This window comes from Trichoderma gamsii (assembly GCF_001481775.2).
Source record: "Trichoderma gamsii strain T6085 chromosome Unknown Scaffold_7.2, whole genome shotgun sequence".
Classification (NCBI taxonomy): domain Eukaryota; kingdom Fungi; phylum Ascomycota; class Sordariomycetes; order Hypocreales; family Hypocreaceae; genus Trichoderma; species Trichoderma gamsii.
This window is the reverse complement of record NW_020171344.1, coordinates 1,021,008-1,038,831: the sequence shown is the minus strand read 5'-3', so window position 1 is coordinate 1,038,831 and position 17,824 is coordinate 1,021,008. Positions and strand designations below refer to the sequence as shown.

The 17,824-nt window shown below is 47.0% G+C and overlaps 6 protein-coding genes across 6 annotated transcripts; 2 read left to right on the top strand and 4 right to left on the bottom strand.

Moving 5' to 3' along the window:
• Window positions 1-3,114: 3,114 nt before the first annotated feature.
• Window positions 3,115-4,528, top strand: TGAM01_v202973 (hypothetical protein; the record flags this gene model as incomplete). The annotated part of the gene is made up of 2 exons (XM_018800449.1): window positions 3,115-3,165; window positions 3,215-4,528. The coding sequence occupies 2 exons, from the start codon at window positions 3,115-3,117 to the stop codon at window positions 4,526-4,528; spliced, it is 1,365 nt and encodes a 454-aa protein (XP_018666591.1).
• Window positions 4,529-5,850: 1,322 nt separating this feature from the next.
• Window positions 5,851-7,155, bottom strand: TGAM01_v202972 (hypothetical protein; the record flags this gene model as incomplete). Its single annotated transcript, XM_018800450.1, has 2 exons — window positions 5,851-6,819; window positions 6,901-7,155. 2 exons carry the CDS (start codon window positions 7,153-7,155, stop codon window positions 5,851-5,853), a joined length of 1,224 nt encoding a protein of 407 aa, XP_018666592.1.
• A 1,220-nt stretch (window positions 7,156-8,375) lies between these two features.
• TGAM01_v202971 (integral membrane protein) lies at window positions 8,376-9,802 on the top strand (the record flags this gene model as incomplete). Its single annotated transcript, XM_018800451.1, has 6 exons — window positions 8,376-8,562; window positions 8,622-8,641; window positions 8,708-8,744; window positions 8,812-8,879; window positions 8,948-9,420; window positions 9,490-9,802. The coding sequence occupies 6 exons, from the start codon at window positions 8,376-8,378 to the stop codon at window positions 9,800-9,802; spliced, it is 1,098 nt and encodes a 365-aa protein (XP_018666593.1).
• A 1,447-nt stretch (window positions 9,803-11,249) lies between these two features.
• TGAM01_v202970 (hypothetical protein) lies at window positions 11,250-12,989 on the bottom strand (the record flags this gene model as incomplete). Its single annotated transcript, XM_018800452.1, has 1 exon — window positions 11,250-12,989. One exon carries the CDS (start codon window positions 12,987-12,989, stop codon window positions 11,250-11,252), a length of 1,740 nt encoding a protein of 579 aa, XP_018666594.1.
• Window positions 12,990-14,693: 1,704 nt separating this feature from the next.
• TGAM01_v202969 (hypothetical protein) lies at window positions 14,694-15,355 on the bottom strand (the record flags this gene model as incomplete). The annotated part of the gene is made up of 4 exons (XM_024549101.1): window positions 14,694-14,721; window positions 14,774-15,087; window positions 15,143-15,245; window positions 15,303-15,355. The coding sequence occupies 4 exons, from the start codon at window positions 15,353-15,355 to the stop codon at window positions 14,694-14,696; spliced, it is 498 nt and encodes a 165-aa protein (XP_024406216.1).
• Window positions 15,356-15,582: 227 nt separating this feature from the next.
• On the bottom strand, window positions 15,583-16,508 carry TGAM01_v202968 (hypothetical protein; the record flags this gene model as incomplete). The annotated part of the gene is made up of 4 exons (XM_024549100.1): window positions 15,583-15,601; window positions 15,709-15,885; window positions 15,935-16,326; window positions 16,377-16,508. The coding sequence occupies 4 exons, from the start codon at window positions 16,506-16,508 to the stop codon at window positions 15,583-15,585; spliced, it is 720 nt and encodes a 239-aa protein (XP_024406215.1).
• Between the last annotated feature and the right edge of the window lie 1,316 nt (window positions 16,509-17,824).

The following is a 17,824-nucleotide window of genomic DNA, read 5'->3' as shown; positions in this document are numbered from 1 at the left end:
AGTTGACATACCCACAGCCTGGTATAATATGGCTCGATCTTGTATTCACAGTAAGTTCCCACTGCCTCTGAAATGTCGGTAGCAATTGCCGACAGCAACGCAATGATTGGATACTGAAAGACCGCTATCCAACGACTCTAAACGAGATATTGTCAGTTGAACCGCGCTTCGTATGCAGGCATTCTGACTTACTCGAAACCAAGACAATCCACCGACTTTCCCAGCCTGCGATTTTTTATCCAGGATTGTCATTTTCGCAAAAAAATCGCTTCGTTTCTCGGAACTGGGTGATATAAAGTCACACATGAGAAGGAAGAAGGCACATAATGAGTTTGCCTGAAAGACCTCAAGCCACGGCTCGAGGTAAACATTCGCCGTAGGGAAGCATATTGACAAGAAGCAAAAAAAGGAATAGAAAGGAACTAGGAGACTGATTCTCATGATCCTGCAAGACAAATAGTTAGTTTTCACAGGCCTACGAGACAGGAAAAGAGCAGAATATACTTCACTTGTTCGCTGGGGTTGCTAAGTCGGTTGGCGTGGCTGAATAGATGAATAAAGATTACGATGCACGCAAATGCCATACAGCTCCCAGATAAGATCTTATCAAATTGAAAGAACGTGATGGTCCCGAAAATTGCTTCAGTGGCATCTGCAGTCGGGAGGTTAGTTGCGTACATCTGGCTATGTACTCATGGTATGCTGTAAGACTTACCTTCAGAGAGATCATGCGACGGGCATGTGTGGTTCTTCGAGCCCATATTGAAGGGTAATATGCTACTATCCGTAGAATAGAATGAGTGAAGGCAAAAATAGGATTAGTGTATCAATAACAACCTCCACAAAACGAGATAGAGAATGGTTCAACACGCGTATTATAAAGATAGAAATGTCAGATGAATGAACAACGCACCACTAGTGGCAATTGCACCAGGTAATGGAGGCCTCTTTTATAATTCATAGTCGTTTCAACAACAGTAAAAGCACAGGCGCTTCAGATCCTTTGGAAAAAAGAATACCTGTATTTGCCTTGAAAGAGCTGCTGAGATCCTGAATCTTGGAGTCGTCGAATGGATGTCCCAAAATGGCATAGCACGGAGATAGCAGTGCAGGGGCTCAGCCAAAAGCCCCTGACAGGCAACGTAAGAAGGTGGCGGCTAAGCGATGCGAAGGCGACGATTTGCTTGTTTGTTCAGGCATTACAGCTCCTAAGGCTGACAGATGGATTGATCCCAATGCCGGCCTAACCAGAACACAATGCCGCTGTCTGTAGTGCATGTACTTTAGGGTTTCCGCACATGTAACCCATCGTTAGTTATGACTATTATACGCCTAGCGGTAAAGAACAAGGAAGTCACATACAATCTCTCCCATGCAAGGTCTTCTGGCGGCGTCATACTAGCAATAGAGCAGGCTTTAGCATATCACAGCGATTATTCCTAGAGTAATTGGAAATAGAACAAAAATTGATTCAGAAACTGTCCACAGATTTGACGGCTGACGCAACTGAGCGCTAATTCGGGTAGATCTTCCAGTAGAGATTCTTATTAGGCGTTTGTGGGGTCTTGAAGATATGGCCCTACGCCTGCTAAGCCAACTATCGGACGCCTCTGTTATCTTCATTTCCAAGAAGAACCTCAATCATTTCCTTCTGACATACATCAAGTATGGGATTCTGTTACTGTACTGGCCTGTGTCGGCGATAGGCTGCTAGTTGTGTTTCCGATCCAATGTGTTAGATGACTACATGTAGTGTTGCGACAGAGGACGTCCAAAGATATGTAGTACTGAAATTGCTTGCTATTTACACCAGAATAGTCTGCATTGCTGAGGGTGGCATAGGCGATTGGAGAAACTCAACTTTCTAAGACCTCAAGTCCATGCCGAAAGGAATACTAAGTAGGAAGAAGGAATAGTGCATCCATTAACCCATGAATCCGTTGCACTTACCCCCAGAAATGTGCATCGCAACAACTGATTGACCGTGACTTATTGTTATTCAATTACGCCAAGTGATGTTCATGGAATAGTCAGTGAAACTGGCGGTCACGATACATTTCTGCCTTGTACAGCCCAATGCTCGCTCTCGCTCTCGCTTTCGTCCAATTCGGGATAGGCAGGATGAGACAAATCCGCCACGGCACTGCCGTTAGTAGGGCGGCTGTTGAACAACAAGCTTACTTTTTAAGGAGTAGCATTAGCGAAGCAAAAGCGGAAACAGCAAGCAAATTCGAAGGAAAATATGCCTAGAATACGTGTACACTTAGACAGCTCAACCGAGCCCTATTGAAGGATCTGTGCACCGTTTCTTGGGCCTAATTCTCGACGCTTAGACTTGGAAACACTCAGCTCGAAAGACTTTCCCATCTAGGTAGGTTCAAAAATAGGTAGCCAAGTGGGGCCCCAAAACTTTGTATTGGGTTGTCGCAACTCTCATCTACTTTGGATAGCTGTGATCATAACTATTTGGACTCTCCATCATACATTTACAGGAAAATAAACTTTTTACTATGTACAATAAGACAGTGTGTTCAAAGTAGCATATGAGATAGATAAACCCGATGATGATATTGCACAACTGAATTATTATGACATCCTCTACGCAACGCCGAAGTCACATCAACTCTATCTATCTATCGGTGAAGAGGCTGTGTAAGTGCCGCTCTCCCTTGCAAATTTTGGCGTTTCTTCACCCCTATCCTAGTTGGAATACGACTTCATTTATCGCTTTTGGATCAAACAAGTATTCGTCATAGGTATCCCCCCAACTATACTAAGCCTTGTAAAGAATGGGATTGATCGCGGATCCTATGCGAGCTGCAAGTCTTGTTGTTAAGATGAATCCGGACGCAGGCAAATAAAGCTTCGATACAAGCTTTCGGGACGAAAAATAGAGTCATTATGTATAAGGTACTAAAGAGACACAAGTTGTAGCTACCTGGCCGCGTACATCCTGTCGTCGTAATCGCCTTGTATTCTGTCGCTCTGAACAGACCGAACTAGTTTAAAAGGAGATATTGATTCGAGCTGCCATGCAGGAGAAAATGATACATAAAAGGCGACATTCAATCAACTAATTTGTTTTGACATTCATCAAAAGGACAAACAAGCAGCATGAAATACTCGAACATTATCTTGACCGCCGGAACCTTGGCTATGGGCGTTGTAAGTTACATCATCCCAATGCTCGTAAAACATACTGACATGGATATAGGCCGCTCAAGTCAGTTCCAACGGATCTGCCATATTCCCCTTAAGCAATGACACCGAGTTCGCATTTATGCTGGAAGCTACACTGTCTCTTTCCAACAATTTCGGAGCAAACACTGGTGAAGTTCTTCGAGCTGCTAGTCAGATCATTCCCGGAGACTTCGACAGCTGGTACAGAGAGTTCATATTTCTCGCGAATTGGATACATGACAAAGCAGAAGCCATCAATGCCAAGCGCTTTCCTGTATCAGCTCGCGAAGCATACTTTCGATCTGCCACCTACTACCGTGCTGCTACCACTTTCCTATACGCCAACATAAGCGATCCACGGATTTATTCAGTCTGGGATGCTGCATTGGGAGACTTTGACAAAGCCATCTCTCTGCTTCCAGTCCCAGCCGAGCGAGTGAATATCTCAGCCACAAACTTCACTATACCTGCCGTCTTCTACTCTGCCCAAAGTTCAGTAGATACACGCAGCAACCATGAACAGAATCCTTCCAATTCCACAAAGCGTCCTACAGTAATTGTAGGTAGTGGATACGACGGCTCACAAGAAGAGCTGTACCACTCAATTGGTCGAGAAATACTTGACCGCGGCTGGAACTTCATAACATACGAAGGCCCAGGCCAGCCAACCGTTCGCCGGCAGCAAGGACTGGGATTCATTCATGACTGGTGGGAAGTTGTCACTCCTGTTGTTGACTATTTGTCAGAGCGTCATGACGTTGATACGGACCAAATGGCCCTTATTGGGGTCTCGTTTGGTGGGACATTGGCACCGCTTGCCGCCTCTCGTGAACACCGTCTGTCCGCTGTTATAGCAATTGACGGACTTACTGATTTTTTTGGCGCACTCCAAAGCCAGTTTCCACCGCAAATTAATTCGCTTTTCGAAAGTGGCAATAAGACAGAGTTTGACGCATTGATGCTCTCCTTTATTGACAATACGTCTATCCCAACTGAGCTACGATGGTTGATTGCCCAGTCATTGTGGGTTTTTAAAACTCCAAGTCCCTACGAATGGTTGACAAAGCTGCGAGAATTTAAAGTTGACCAAACCGTGGCTAACGGTATTCATTGTCCGGTGCTCGTGGGCGAAGGAGAGAATGACAGCTCGGCACCGGGGCAGGCCGAAGAGATGATGCAGTTTCTCGGAAAGAAAGCCACTTACAATTTGTTCAAGACAGACTTGGGCGCTGGTGAGCATTGCCAGCTCGGAGCAGAAGCACAGGTTGCACAGGTCACACTTGACTGGCTAAGTGACATTTGGGAGGGTATCAGCGTCCCTCAAAATATCACTGGCGGCGTTTACTAAAGGTGGCAGATGACAGACATCATCAGGGCTGACAAGATAGCTGTATAAGCAAAGAGCGAAATGGATCCGATTGGCAATGGTAACGAATTAGGATACTGTCAAACCGCTCAGCGCAATGAGGCTCTGTTCCTGGAACATGAAGCGTCTGTTACTTCCGATTTGAGGCACTTATTGTTAATAGAGAAGAATTGAACACTTAACCCTTTACTAATATGTCGATATAATGCCGTGAATGCTACCTGTTTTAGAGTACGGGCAAAAATAGTATAATGACACCCAGAACAATAAACGGAGAGCCTTCTGTTTACTCTCCTTTTGTCCATCGGCGCCTCCGAAGTGATCCGACGTCTCCATCCATGGCGTCGTGTCAAACCATATCTGTCCGTTTACCTTGTCTCTCGTCTATCTTGCCATCTTAGATTCAACAAGCACAGATAAAGTGTATCGACATATGGCGAAGAATGCAGTGCGGATACTGGGGCAACTATCCTTGGCCACTCAACCTGCCATTGCTCCATATCTGCATCGCGTCGCCATCTATTACCCAGTTTCCCACGAGGGGGCAATCATGGGGATTGACGTCTGTGCGCATGAATGATTTACATTATGGAGCACATACGAAGCACCTACCCGTACATACATCAAGCACGTAACACGGTACAGGGCCATTGCATCAAGTATACAGGCGAATAGGTTTGTTTATCAAAATGAAATCGTGCGCCTTCATTCAGATACCTGGAAGAGGCCCGACCTATTAGCTTCCCCGGAACGGCTTCACAAACACCGCACGCGATTGCGTAAGGATGAGCCCGTGCAACCGTGGTATGAATCGCGTACTTCAAGCTGTGAACAAGGGTACTGCTATCCTTGCTTGTCAGTTGATTTCATGTGGGCCCGGCAACCGCTAGAAGCTCCCGCTGACTCCGTTGGTGGCTGTAGCCCGGTGTTTCAATTTCAATACGAGCTTGGCGATGTGTAGATCACTCTCTCATGGCCCGAAAATTGGTAGCGATAGCCGAAGACTCTTGGCGGGCAAAAGGCTCGGCAAAGTCCATAATTTAGGTTGATGACGATCCGTTACCGCTTTCTTGTAGACGAGTATGCTCAATCGGCGACGTAAGCGCATGTGATGGCGCTGTCGTGCGCCCTGACTCGCGAGAATCCTCCCACTGGATTTGATCACGGCAGTTCTGCAAACACTGAAGGTATAATCGTTCCTACTTCTGTTGCTATGAAACACTTATAATTGACCCCAAATAGAGATTACACCCTCGGCCAACAACATTGTTATCATCCTTACTCCTTCAGCTTCAGGCAATTGATCAGTTCTTCATGCTGTAGGCCGGATAGTCCGTAAAGCCGATTGTCGGGTCCTCAAAGGGCCCGTAGAAGCGAGACCTATCATACTGAGCCAGCGGCCAGCCATTCCGCAGCCTCTCCACCAGATCCGGGTTGCTGATGAAGTATCTTCCGTAAAGTAAAGCATCATACCTGCCGCTCTCAATAACCCCCCACGAATTGATATGGTCAAAGCCGCCAGCAGAGAAGAAAGGCGTTTCTCCCCAGATGTCGCGGAACATGGACAGATCGACCTTTGCAAGTCCCCAAGAATCCAAGAACTTTTGCTTCTCGGCTTCAGAAAAGATCTGCTCATATCGCGGCTCAATGAAGCTAACGTAGGAGAGCCCGGGATGGCTCTTCTTCAGCTCACGACATAAGTGACCCCAAGTCTCAAGACGCTGCTCACTGCGGGCCTGGTTAAATAGGCCAAAGGGACTGAGTCGGATAGCCAAGTTATCTTCTCCTATAGCCGCAGCCAACTCAGCCATCAGGTCAAGGACGAACTTGCAACGCTTCTCAGGCGTTCCACCATATTCATCTGTTCGCTTATTAATGTTAGAGCTCAAGAACTGCTCCGGCAAGTATCCGTTGCCTCCGTGAAGCTCCACGCCATCAAAGCCAATTTCCATGGCTGTCTTTGCAGCAGCGCAATAATCTTTGATGGTCTTCTTAATGTGGTCCACTGTAAGCTCAAGCGGTAGTTGGTCGCTGTACTTGACGGGAGTTCCATCAGGTGCAGGATACATAAAGCACTCGTTTGCATCATCCCATGGAATGCTCGACGGCGCTACAATTGGGGTCCCTGTTAGCTGCGGGATGTTGGCGCGGCCGGAATGCCAAAGCTGTGCATAAATGTAAGCTCCTTTGGCGTGAACTGCATCGACAACCTTCTTCCACCCTTTGGCCTGCTCTTCCAGAAAGATTCCCGGGACTCCAGGCATGGCATTTCCCTAAAGAGTTTAATGTCAATACTACCCTGTCTTTTGTTTATACGCAACGCCACTATATGTGGTATCCAAGGGATGACATACTTCCAGTGACGGCGGAATGCCTTCACTAATGAGAAGCCCCCCATCCGTTGCCCGTTGTGCATAATAATCTGCAATGAGATCGTTGGGAACCCAGATACGATTTGGATTCTCAGGCGTCGAAGTATGAAGAGGCGTTCCGCGGTTCCTCGTCAAGGGGGCAAGGATAACTCGATGCTTGAGGGTGATTTTCCCATTTGCAATCACAAGCGGCTCGAATAGCTGCGATTCCTTTCCAACGTTGATTTGAGAACCCATTTTTGGCTATGGTGTGTGATGAGCGCTTTGCACAGTTTACCAGTTTACTTGGACAGAGAAGAATCAAGTAAGACAGATAACATTACTCAAAATAAATACGAGTTACGCAGCTATCTGTTCAACAAAATGACTCGGGGCGGCCGTGCCAAAGTGAAAAAGGAGGGCGACGCTCATAGTTCAAAAGAAGAGAGGGCCCCTGGAAGTCTTCGCAACCCTAAGCTGCGCAAATAACAAAACTAACAGCCAACTGCATTGATGGCCCCTTTGAACTTGTCAGAAGCCGACGGCTGAATCTCCAAAAGAGCATAGCTAGACTTCTGACATGGATTTGAGAGAAATTTGTTGCAGCGCACTCCACTAATAGACTCCACAGCGGTAGCATCGCAGGTCGGTGCCTTTCCCAAAGTACACGATCGGTTTTCCAATGAGCAAACGATCTTCATGGCAGCCATTGTAGACCATGTCCTTCTCCATGATGGCGTTGCGGTGTGACTTGGGTCAGTTCGTCCATTCGCCCCCGGGCCTGCTCCCCCAGCTATTTCACATGCTGGAACCCTGTAAGAGACCTTTTGTCGAGATGCCTCGTGCTGGATATCGCGTAACCGAAAGGTTCCGGCTGAAGATCATGTCATTCGCAGGGTCCATGACTAGTATACACCAGTTGCTTCGCCTAGTTGTGCCGTTGGTTGATACTGTAGCCTTTTGCCTCCCGGGAGTCTAACTTCGTTTTCCGATTCGCACGGGGCCTCTGTCTTCACCGTTGCCACCCCTGTCTGACATTTCTTCAGCGCCATGCTTGTCCTAATTTATCTGGCGTTGGCAGGCCGATCCACCACGGCTCGGGTCCCTAGCCCGGTCCCACTTTGGTTGTCATGTTCGTCAACTGGGTGTTCAGCCAAACGACATATCCAGAGGACCCAATACAATGCGCAAGTGTCTGAGGCTGACAGGTTGTAAGGGAAGTGGATAGAATCTGGTGTAACCGGTAGCGGAGAGCAGCATGGACAGGGATGTTTGTCCATTTCTTTTTCTTCTTCAAGTCTTCCTGGTTCAAATGAATCCAGTTACATCTGGCTTAGCTCTGTTGGCTCTCTTATGTTCTGATTTTCACTCCTGCGCAAGTTAGTGTATTCATTTAAACTACCGGCACTCGCTCCTTTTGCCTTCGGCATTTCTGGACCTGTCCTGCGAGTTTGCATAATCATGAAGTTTTGCCCATCATGAGCTTTCCCGGTGCTGCTCCGCCGCCCGAAGGCGTTATCCCTGATCTTGCTCACCCGCAAGATGTGCTGAGGACTGTGAATTATGTCACTCAGGCACTGACAATAACCTTTGTCTCCATCTTCGTTGGGATACGATTTTACGCAAAAACCAGGTTGCTGGGAGGAGGGTTTACGGCAGATGACTGTGGGTTGATGCGTATCAAAGGGGTCCACGTACCAGGAGAAGCTGACTTGAGAAAACAGATGCAACGTACGCGGCTTATGTATGCAACCTGATGAATCTTCGAAGATGGAATATGGTGGAGCAAAAATACTAATACGCGAATTAGATACTCATGATAGGGTACTGCATCACCGCGTGCTTTGGTAAGTTTGATCTTTGATGCTTGACTCTTAACAACACTTCGCAACACGACCGCTCATAATGATTTAGCTGGTGCACATGGCGGAGGTCTCAACATGTGGGAAGTCTCCAAGGAGCAAGCTCAGTTATACTTCAAGGTAAGAGCCATCTTTGAACACTCTTCTCCTCAGCCCCTTTTATAGTAATTCTAACAACTTCTCGAAAGTCTTGTTATGCGGCCACGATCTTCTACGCCCCGATGGCCATGACTGTCAAACTGGCCCTGCTTATCATCATCATCCGAGTCTTTGGATCTGTCCACCGCCGAACGCTTATCGGAATCTACATCTTTATCGGCATGATCGTCGCGTATTACGTCTCCGGCTTCTTCATCAAGATCTTCATCTGCTGGCCGATTCACGCATATTGGGAGGGCGATGCCAGCAAATGTTTGGACCAGAGCGCTATCGTCACAGCCGACTCCATCATCAGCGTAATCAGCGACTTGGCAATCTTGTTATTACCAACACCCCTTACCTGGTCCCTCCAGCTGCCTCGACGAAAACGATTCCGCGTAGCAGGACTGTTGTGTGCTGGCGGAATTGCCACAGGCTTTAGCATTTATCGCCTTGCGATGATTGTTGACGAGGCCAAGTCTACAAACATGACAATGGTCTTTATCAAAGTCATTTTATCTGGGTACAGTCCATCCATTCTAGATTTGCAGCCAAGATTGTGAACGTCATAATTAACAAATTGTTGAACCAGTAACGCCGAGGTTGGTATCGGCTTGATATGTGCCTGTCTTCCCGCCGTCAGTACGCTCTATGTTTCACGCGCTCGAGGCTCCTCATACTTCAAGAACCCCGGCCAAACAAGCGTCAGCGGTCACGGCGAAATCATCTTGACGAGATCGTACCACGTCGATAGCTCGGTAATAGATAAGAACATTGACGACAACGCCATCGAGCTAGGTCACGACGAGACAGGGCTGGTGTCGAATATCGAGACTCGAGTGCGGGCGAATGCTCCAGAGAGCCATCACTCTAATCGGTCTGATCGATCCGATGAGACGCTATGATTTCTTTCTTTTGTTCATAAACTAGTCAAAAAGCTTGGCGTCATTTTTAATCTTAATATTCGAGATTTTTACGCTTATATGAGCGGCTATCGGCTGAGACGTAGTAGAGCGAAACTAGGCCACATTTCTTACGATCGGATACAATTTTCGGAACTTTGTTTATATACCAGTCTTTTCACTAGACAAGCGCAATCTATAATATTCTATTTAGCTTATTCGCGCCTAGCAATGATAGATTGTGGGCGAATTGTGCTCGCTCGGCCCTTACCTCGGCAACGAAATCTTCGTCTTGGGGGCGAAGGGGCGGCGAATAGGTGCATGTCCTCACAGGTCATATTCTTCGATAGGATGTGGATCGGCTGCTTGCTTTGGCTTGCACTATCTCGTTCCAATTTTCCATGCATACAGCCATGTTACGACTCATACAGCCCCCCTGGACGTCATCTCTTGTTGCCCAGGCCCATATGCGGTGGAACATCAAGATTTGGCCAGTTTTACAGGGGAAGCCCTCAAAAGGGAAGGCCCCCCATGCCGGAGCCCCGGGTTCATGTAGGCGTGCCGTAAGCCTGAGAATGAGCGCGGCGAATGAGCTCGGAGGATAGACTCGGTAAATTCAATTTGCGGCGTCAGCAATTGGCGTGGCGGCGAATCATGGGCACAATTTTCCCGTGGAAGAGGACATGTCGTCTTGATAAAAACTATACAAGGCCTTGGTAATTGCAAAAGATAATGTTTTGATCACCTAGGTAAGTGTCGTATGATACTGTGTGGTGCTGTAGTTTCGGCGATTTAGGCATCTATTGCGAGTAGAAGAGAGTATATACTTGGAGACATCATACTGGCAGCAGAGAGCAGGGGTTACTGAGACGAACTTTTGATTGGCTTCGGAAGATATGAAGTTAGTATGAAGTTAGCCATTATCTGCAGATGGCGTTGCCGATGGAGTGCGGGAGAGAGATATAGGATCTGCTCGCTTTATGGATGCTCCACGGTGGTCCTAAAGCGGCAATACGTGTACTCGCCAACGCTTACGATAACTCACCTTAATGGCGCATGAGAAAGAAGTTTTTCCGATAGCAGTTTGCCTAAGTATATCATTATAGATTTCACAAGAGGAACCCTATTCAGACTTTTGTTTCTTTGGCAGAATGGTCAGAGTAATATCTGGCATCGAATCACCAGCGCGTAAAGTAAAGTTTGATCGTAATATTAACTGACTATCTGCATAGTCTAAATGAGTGTGATGAAATGAACATATATAACCAACCTCAGCCTGTCTGCGCGCATCTAACTCATCTCGCGTTGTTGAGACTACTCATCTTTGATTTCGAGCCCCAATAAACGGCTGCTAAATGAGTAGGATTGTGACAAACGTTGGCCGGCCAGAAGATATAATGCTGTCCAATTGCGTGGAGTCCTCCGTAGCTCTCCAGCTAGGATAGAGTAATCAAAAGCGTAGAGAATTGATGTTCTCGTACATGAATTCGTAACTTCTCTCCCTATAAGTATCACTTCTGAGGCTGTTGTTGTTCTTATTATACCACAGGAGCTGGTGGCCCTCTTTCCACTGGGGCCAATGTACATCTACTCTGCTGCCGTTATTGGGATCCAAGTTGTAGAGAAAATTGAGGTAGTATGTCCGGCCACTGATTGTAGGGAGGTTGTTATTAGAGCCGTTGAAGAAAACAGGCATATCTGACCCGTGCGTGGTGCCAACGGCACTGAGGCCCAAGTTGTAGTTGTATGAGGAGAGATAGGACCACGAATGTTCTTCTGGGTGATGCTCAGCAATGATTCGCAGCGTAATTCGCCGCATCAGATCAAAGACCATGTCGCCAAGAATGGCAGCAATCCTCCTCTTGCCTGGATAGAGCTCGGTCAAAAGTTTGCTGCGGAACGGGCTTCCGTCAGCAATTTCATTGCTGTACGTGCCGACAAACTCGCTAACCTGCTCGATAGTAGCATCACCAAAGTAATATTTCGAGAGATATTGAACAATTCTTTGATCCGTGCCCATGTTTATCTGGAACAGGCTAAAGGCTGTCCCTTCATCTTCTTGCGAGCCCATGATCACCGGCACTTTGTGAAACTTTCCTTTCTTCGCCAGTGCATCCGGGCTGTCTGTCAAGACGGTGTCATCTGGCCTCGGCAGATATGATAGTGCAAGAGATGGGTATGAAAAGATACCGGGAACCGAATTGGCTGCAGCGGCAAAGTCGTCGTTGTGCAATTCGCGAAGACATTTCAGCGAACCCTCAGGCTTGCCCTCGCAGCCAGCCTTCTCAATGACTGCTTTATAGATGGCCTTTCCTTTAGGACCATACAAAGGATCAGTTGGAAGAGCCGTGCCAGAGTTCATGATGGCACCATGGAAAAGCTCTTTACCCTTATAGGTGGCATTGCCGTCATACAGAACAAGCTGATCAAACACCGAAATGGCACCAGCAGACTCCCCCCAGATTACGACTCTCTTTGGGTTGCCTCCAAACTCTGCAATGTTATCGGCGACCCATTCAAGCCCCATTCGTTGGTCACGCAGGCCTGCATTACCACTTCCTTCACGATGGATCTCTTCGCCCGGCATAAAACCCCAGCCGCCAACACGATAATTGACTGATACATAGATAAACGACTGATTGAGCTGCACGCCAGTCGCGATCAAGTTTTTGCCATCAAACGGAGGGGTGCTCCCGCCCACAAAACCGCCACCATAGATCCAGAATAGTACAGGAAGATTGGCACCAGCTTTAACGCCCTCGGGGCGTTGAACATTGATTATCAAACAGTCCTCGTCAAACTCAGCAGGCGTATCACCGGCGATGTTCTTGAAAACAGAGCTCGCAACGCCAATTTCTGCAAGAGTAGCTACCGCATTTTGCGTATCGGCAAATGGGCCGTAGATGGGTCCCTGATGACATGCCACAGGTTTTTTGGTGGCATCAAACTCTCCAAGGTGTCTCGAAAGTCTGACTGGTGGTCTGAAGCGCAAGTCGCCGGTTGGTGGATCCGCATAAGGGATGCCTCTGAATGACTCCACTCCATTATCTGTCGAACCGATAATGATACCAGATGGGATTGTGACGTTCACAAGGCCAGCCTGAACTTTTGCTTGTGTATTTTGAGCTGGCACGGCTCCAGCTATGGGCAGCAGCCCAGCCACTAGAGCCGGGAGGGCAGTTAGTTTCATAGTGGTGATGGGTCAAAAGAACAATAAACCAGCAGAAATATAGATTAAAAGACTTTGTCAAGATAGCCTTGAGTTATGAGCAAGGTAAGATTGAGTTGATCATAGAGCGGAACGATCCGGCCCTTATATAAGTCATCTGGCTTAATGGTGTACCTTCTTCTTACGTAGTTTCTCGAGAAACAAGCGCCCAAATAGCCTGCTTGTCGAGAGAAATAATACGATATGAGACAGATTATGACATAATATTGTGTCACAATTTGCCAGATCAGCTACTTTCTGAGAGCAGGTGAGATAGACTGAGTAATATCGCTATGGGTAGTCATGAGTCAGTTTCGGTTCTTACCAAGGAACCAGTATGGCTATCTTACGAGGTCCGATATCAAGGTAAGTGGAGATATGAGATTATATCACCGAGTAGAATTCTTACTGAATCGTTTCATTTCTAGCACTCTTTATAAATTTATCTTCTAATTGGCTTATCTGAACTGTGAAAAAGCGATGGCCAATGCTTCATTACTTATAGACCTGCACATATGCTCATTGTCTAAGACTTTTGCAAGCGTAGACTTTGGGATGAGATTCTTAGTCGTCCACATCAAATTTTATTACTACTACATCGATTCATCTTTAGTAATATTGCTGATCAAGTGTAATCTGAGACATTGCCGCATGTGGACAGAGTTAATATTCTCCATCACATGAGACATGTAATAAAACCTGTGGGCGCGTAGACTCTAAACGCAATACTACTTGTAATATCTATGGTAATAATTTGAATCACAGTGCATGCGCCGTTTAGCTATGTCTTTGGAAATTCTAGGATTCTCCATATTGCTCCAACTAGAAGGCTCTATCTCACTCGCACAATGAGAATACCCTACGTATCTCTCGCTTTCTGGGCGACCATGCCTCCTTCATAGTAAAATCGTAGAAGACTCCTCAGTTGACATCTAAAGTCAAGTGATGGTAAGTTTTTATGTTTTGTTCCCAGTTGGCGCGCCTCGCTTGTCGGCGACATGAGAGGGATCCTAATCTACATATACTCGCAAAGTGTTACCCGGTCCTGGAGGTCGCTTGAGCAACATTGCCTGGTCTGAGACAAATTGTGAGTAGTGCCAATTTCTGGAACTGCACTCAATTGAAACAATTGGGATGTCCCATGATTTATTAAGCATATATGCGACATCCAACTTCGCAAGTACACTAAACAAGAGGGGCTTGCTCTTGCTCTTGTTCAACGATAGTATAGGAATCCTCAAAGAGTTTACTGACGAAATCAGACAGCATGATGTCGCTACCTTTAGCAGCTATGAATCCAACAGCGGCGGGAAGCTGTTCGATCCTTTGCGTGAACTTCGAGGTGTATGGCGTAGTACCGACTACACTTCATAAGTCAGTAAAAGAGTAACGGGTTTTTGAAGGGAATCGAATCGTCTAAAAATTGCAGGGCACAGATTGCGATTGTTACTCACCAGGAATAATGAGCTCTGGACATTGAGCATAAGGGCCGACGTTGTAAAAAAAGAACCCTTGGCCTGTGAATTCTTGTGGCCCGCTCTTATACTTGTCTCGGTAGTCAGGCTCGCCATTCGTCCAGGGAAGAACGATGATACTGCTAGAGTAGCCATCCCTTGCAGGCGGCATGATATGCTCATAGAACCAGTCGTGGTAGGTTTTGAGAAGCCTCTCGCCCTCTGCCTTCTGCTATGCTGTTACCGTCGGTGTATAGCCCCTGTATGAACGTCAGATATATGGACCAACTTCATACCCGCCACCTTGCTTACACTTTGAATCGAACCTGTGGATTGAGAATGGGCGGCTTGCCCATCTTATCCGTGTATTCCGTGATGAAAGGCTGGAGAAGTCCTGTCCACTGGTCAAGGTTGGCCGACCAGTCGAAGGCGTGATGGAAATATTTGCTAATGGATTCGTCTGTTCCTTCTGGGCGAGTTCTTTTCCACGTCTCTGCGAGATTGATGTTCGTACGATTTACTCTGAGAAAGTTTTCAACACGCATGACAAAATTCTCCATGACTCGCTGGCTTTCTTCATGATTAATAGGCCAGTAGTCAGTCAAGCAGATTAGCTTGTTCGGCTTCTATTCGCAGTAAATGTATTAGCATCCAGTGAGAAGTCATTAGTAAATTGCATACCTCGTGTATTTTTCCTTCAGTCTCTGCTGAGCCGTATAGAGCTTGTGCGAGGCTCTTGAATTCGGCTGCCGTACGGGCAAATCCACCGACAGTATCCCAATTGCTATGTAATAGGCTTGTCAACAAATTTGATTCATAAAAGAAGCCGTTGAAAACATACGAGCTGTATGGGACTACACCAGTGGTGTTTGCGGCTCCAAGCGTGGGTCTCATTCCGAAAATCCCCTGAGCTGGCGAAGGCGATCTGATGCTCCCCAAGGCTGCAAAGAACGTTAGCAACTGCTTATAGACGGTAGTAGTATATATCACTGTCTGTGCCCAAGGACATGTCAAGCCACGTATACGTGGAAATGGCTGATGCACTCCCAGAACTGCTTCCACTGGGCGTAAGATAGCCGTCTCCACGTGGATTCCAAGGTCCGTGGTAGTCGACCCAATCACTAGTTGGCCATTCCGAGTCTGCAAATTGTGTAGTCTTTAGCTTTCCGACAATCACAAAGCCCAGATTGATAAGCTGCTTGACTATTTTTGCGCTTTCTTCCTTTACTGGATAGAGCTCGGTGTACGCGCGCGAAGACGCTCCTGTCTTGAGCCCTTTCAAGTCTATAATGTCTTTTATGGCTATGCGCAGGCCCGCGTACGGCTTCTCACTTGATTTGGTATAGTATAGACGAGAGGGTACGGCGACAGTGAGGGCGGATGGAAATTGTTCTCCGTACGCAGAAGCATCCAGAGATCGAAAGCTTCAAGCATGATTAGCTAAGGCCCAAAAGGCAAGGGTTTCCGGCTCACCCATCAAGATGATCTAGAATTGTAGAAACTATAAAAGCATCTGCAGTATCTGGATACAGTCGGTAGGCTTGGTGAAGCTGGCCGTAATGCAGAAAATAAGGACCCTGAGGAAGCTGGGCTCCCGGCACGCCATTGAGGAATAAACGTATGTCGCTAGCCCCAAGGCTACGAACAATGTTCATTTCGTCCTCCGTGAGTTTGCGATCAATTTCGGGCGTCTGGATGACTATGGTCCCAATGAAATCCCGCGTCCAAACGTCATCCTTGGTCTCGAAGTCATCCAGAATGGTCTGGAGCTCACTCGTGGTGGGAAATTGACCGTAAATCGTGAGCATGGTGCACGCTTCAGCAAGCGTATCACGGTCGAATGCCAGTAAGCCACGTTGAGCATTCTATAAATCATCAGCATTAATTCATGTTTAAGAAGCACAGAAGATCTCACAGAAAGGGCTAGCGGGTGCATATAGTACGATATATCGCCGACTCGGACGACTGTCGTCACAACTTTTCCAGCCATGGCTTGTCTATAGCAGACTGGGATTATTGCTGCGAGCAGTACAGGAAACAGAATCATTTCGTGGATTCGAATTCTCACCTTGGGCTTTGCGATAAAGGAGGGAGCGGGTATATTGAGCAGCAGTTGTAGTTGCTCGAATGGATCACAAGTTGGAACCGATAGAAGAAGCTACTCAGCGAGGATGAGGAGGCAGGATATCAGAGCTCCCAGAACTTGAAGCTTTATGGTCAAGATATGCAACAGCTTGCTTTGGCTCAGGTATATGTAGGCACTTGTATAGGTATATAGCGTTGATGATATGGAAGAGTTCAAGGAGATTGATACAAGGTCTACGCGTACTCTATGTTCAAAGTATGATTGCAGGGGCCGCACGGCCCACACCAATTGAGATTCTGCTAGAACTTGCGGCCCGTGCATTTGTAAATGCATGCCTGGGCTTCATGTTCCCAGAAGATAGAAACAGTGCCAAGTGTTCGCCCAACAAGGCAATCCAGAGAGGAGCGGACACTGATAAAACCTAGTATTTGCAACTCTCTGTGCAATATCACTTGCCATACCTATCTCATGCTATATCAGAGAGTGAGAGCAGTTATTTAGGGGGAACGTTACAGAGATTGACATCCCTGGTCGAATTTTGGATATCGCCGCTTTCATCCAGCAGTCCTACATATGTGTATCTAACTGCTTCATTAGCCTAGCCAGGTTCGTTTCAAGACTCTACCCTTTGACTTGAATGTAGGAGAAAACTCATGCATCTGTTGCATTCCACTGTGGTCAAGCCGCTAATATGAGGCGATGCGAGTGATACGCGGTCTACATATACTTCAAAAGAATGCGGTTTCGGCACCCGCCAAACCAAATAGGCAATACAAATTACAACGTTTTGATTTTTCGGTTTCGGCACAGGAAGATCCTAACAGAACGAAAGAGGGGTAGAAATTGGGTGAGAAAAGGAAAAGAAGGAGAAGAAACGTGATTCGGTGCGTAGCGTCACTGAGCTACCGAAGCTCGACGGCTCCTCCAATATTGCTCTCAGCAATCTATCGTGGTGCCTAAGGCAATTCTCAAATAGTATTGACTTGATGTGTGCATTAAATCCATCAAAGTACCACCTAGACTATATTAGGTAGCCCCAGATTAGGCACTGCCAGTCCCCCACTTCTTCAATCATCTTCCCTCTTTCATCGATGTCAATATCGCAAATTGCTTCCGGGCAAACACGCGTGATATGGCTTCTATATCAGTGCATCAGCTACGGCTAAAAGCTCAATCGCTGAGAGCACTCAGAAGTATAGGCACGAAGCACACTTATAGCCTTTATCAGCAGCCGTCGCGTCTCAAGCATCGCCCCAGCGCGATTCTCACAGCCTGCT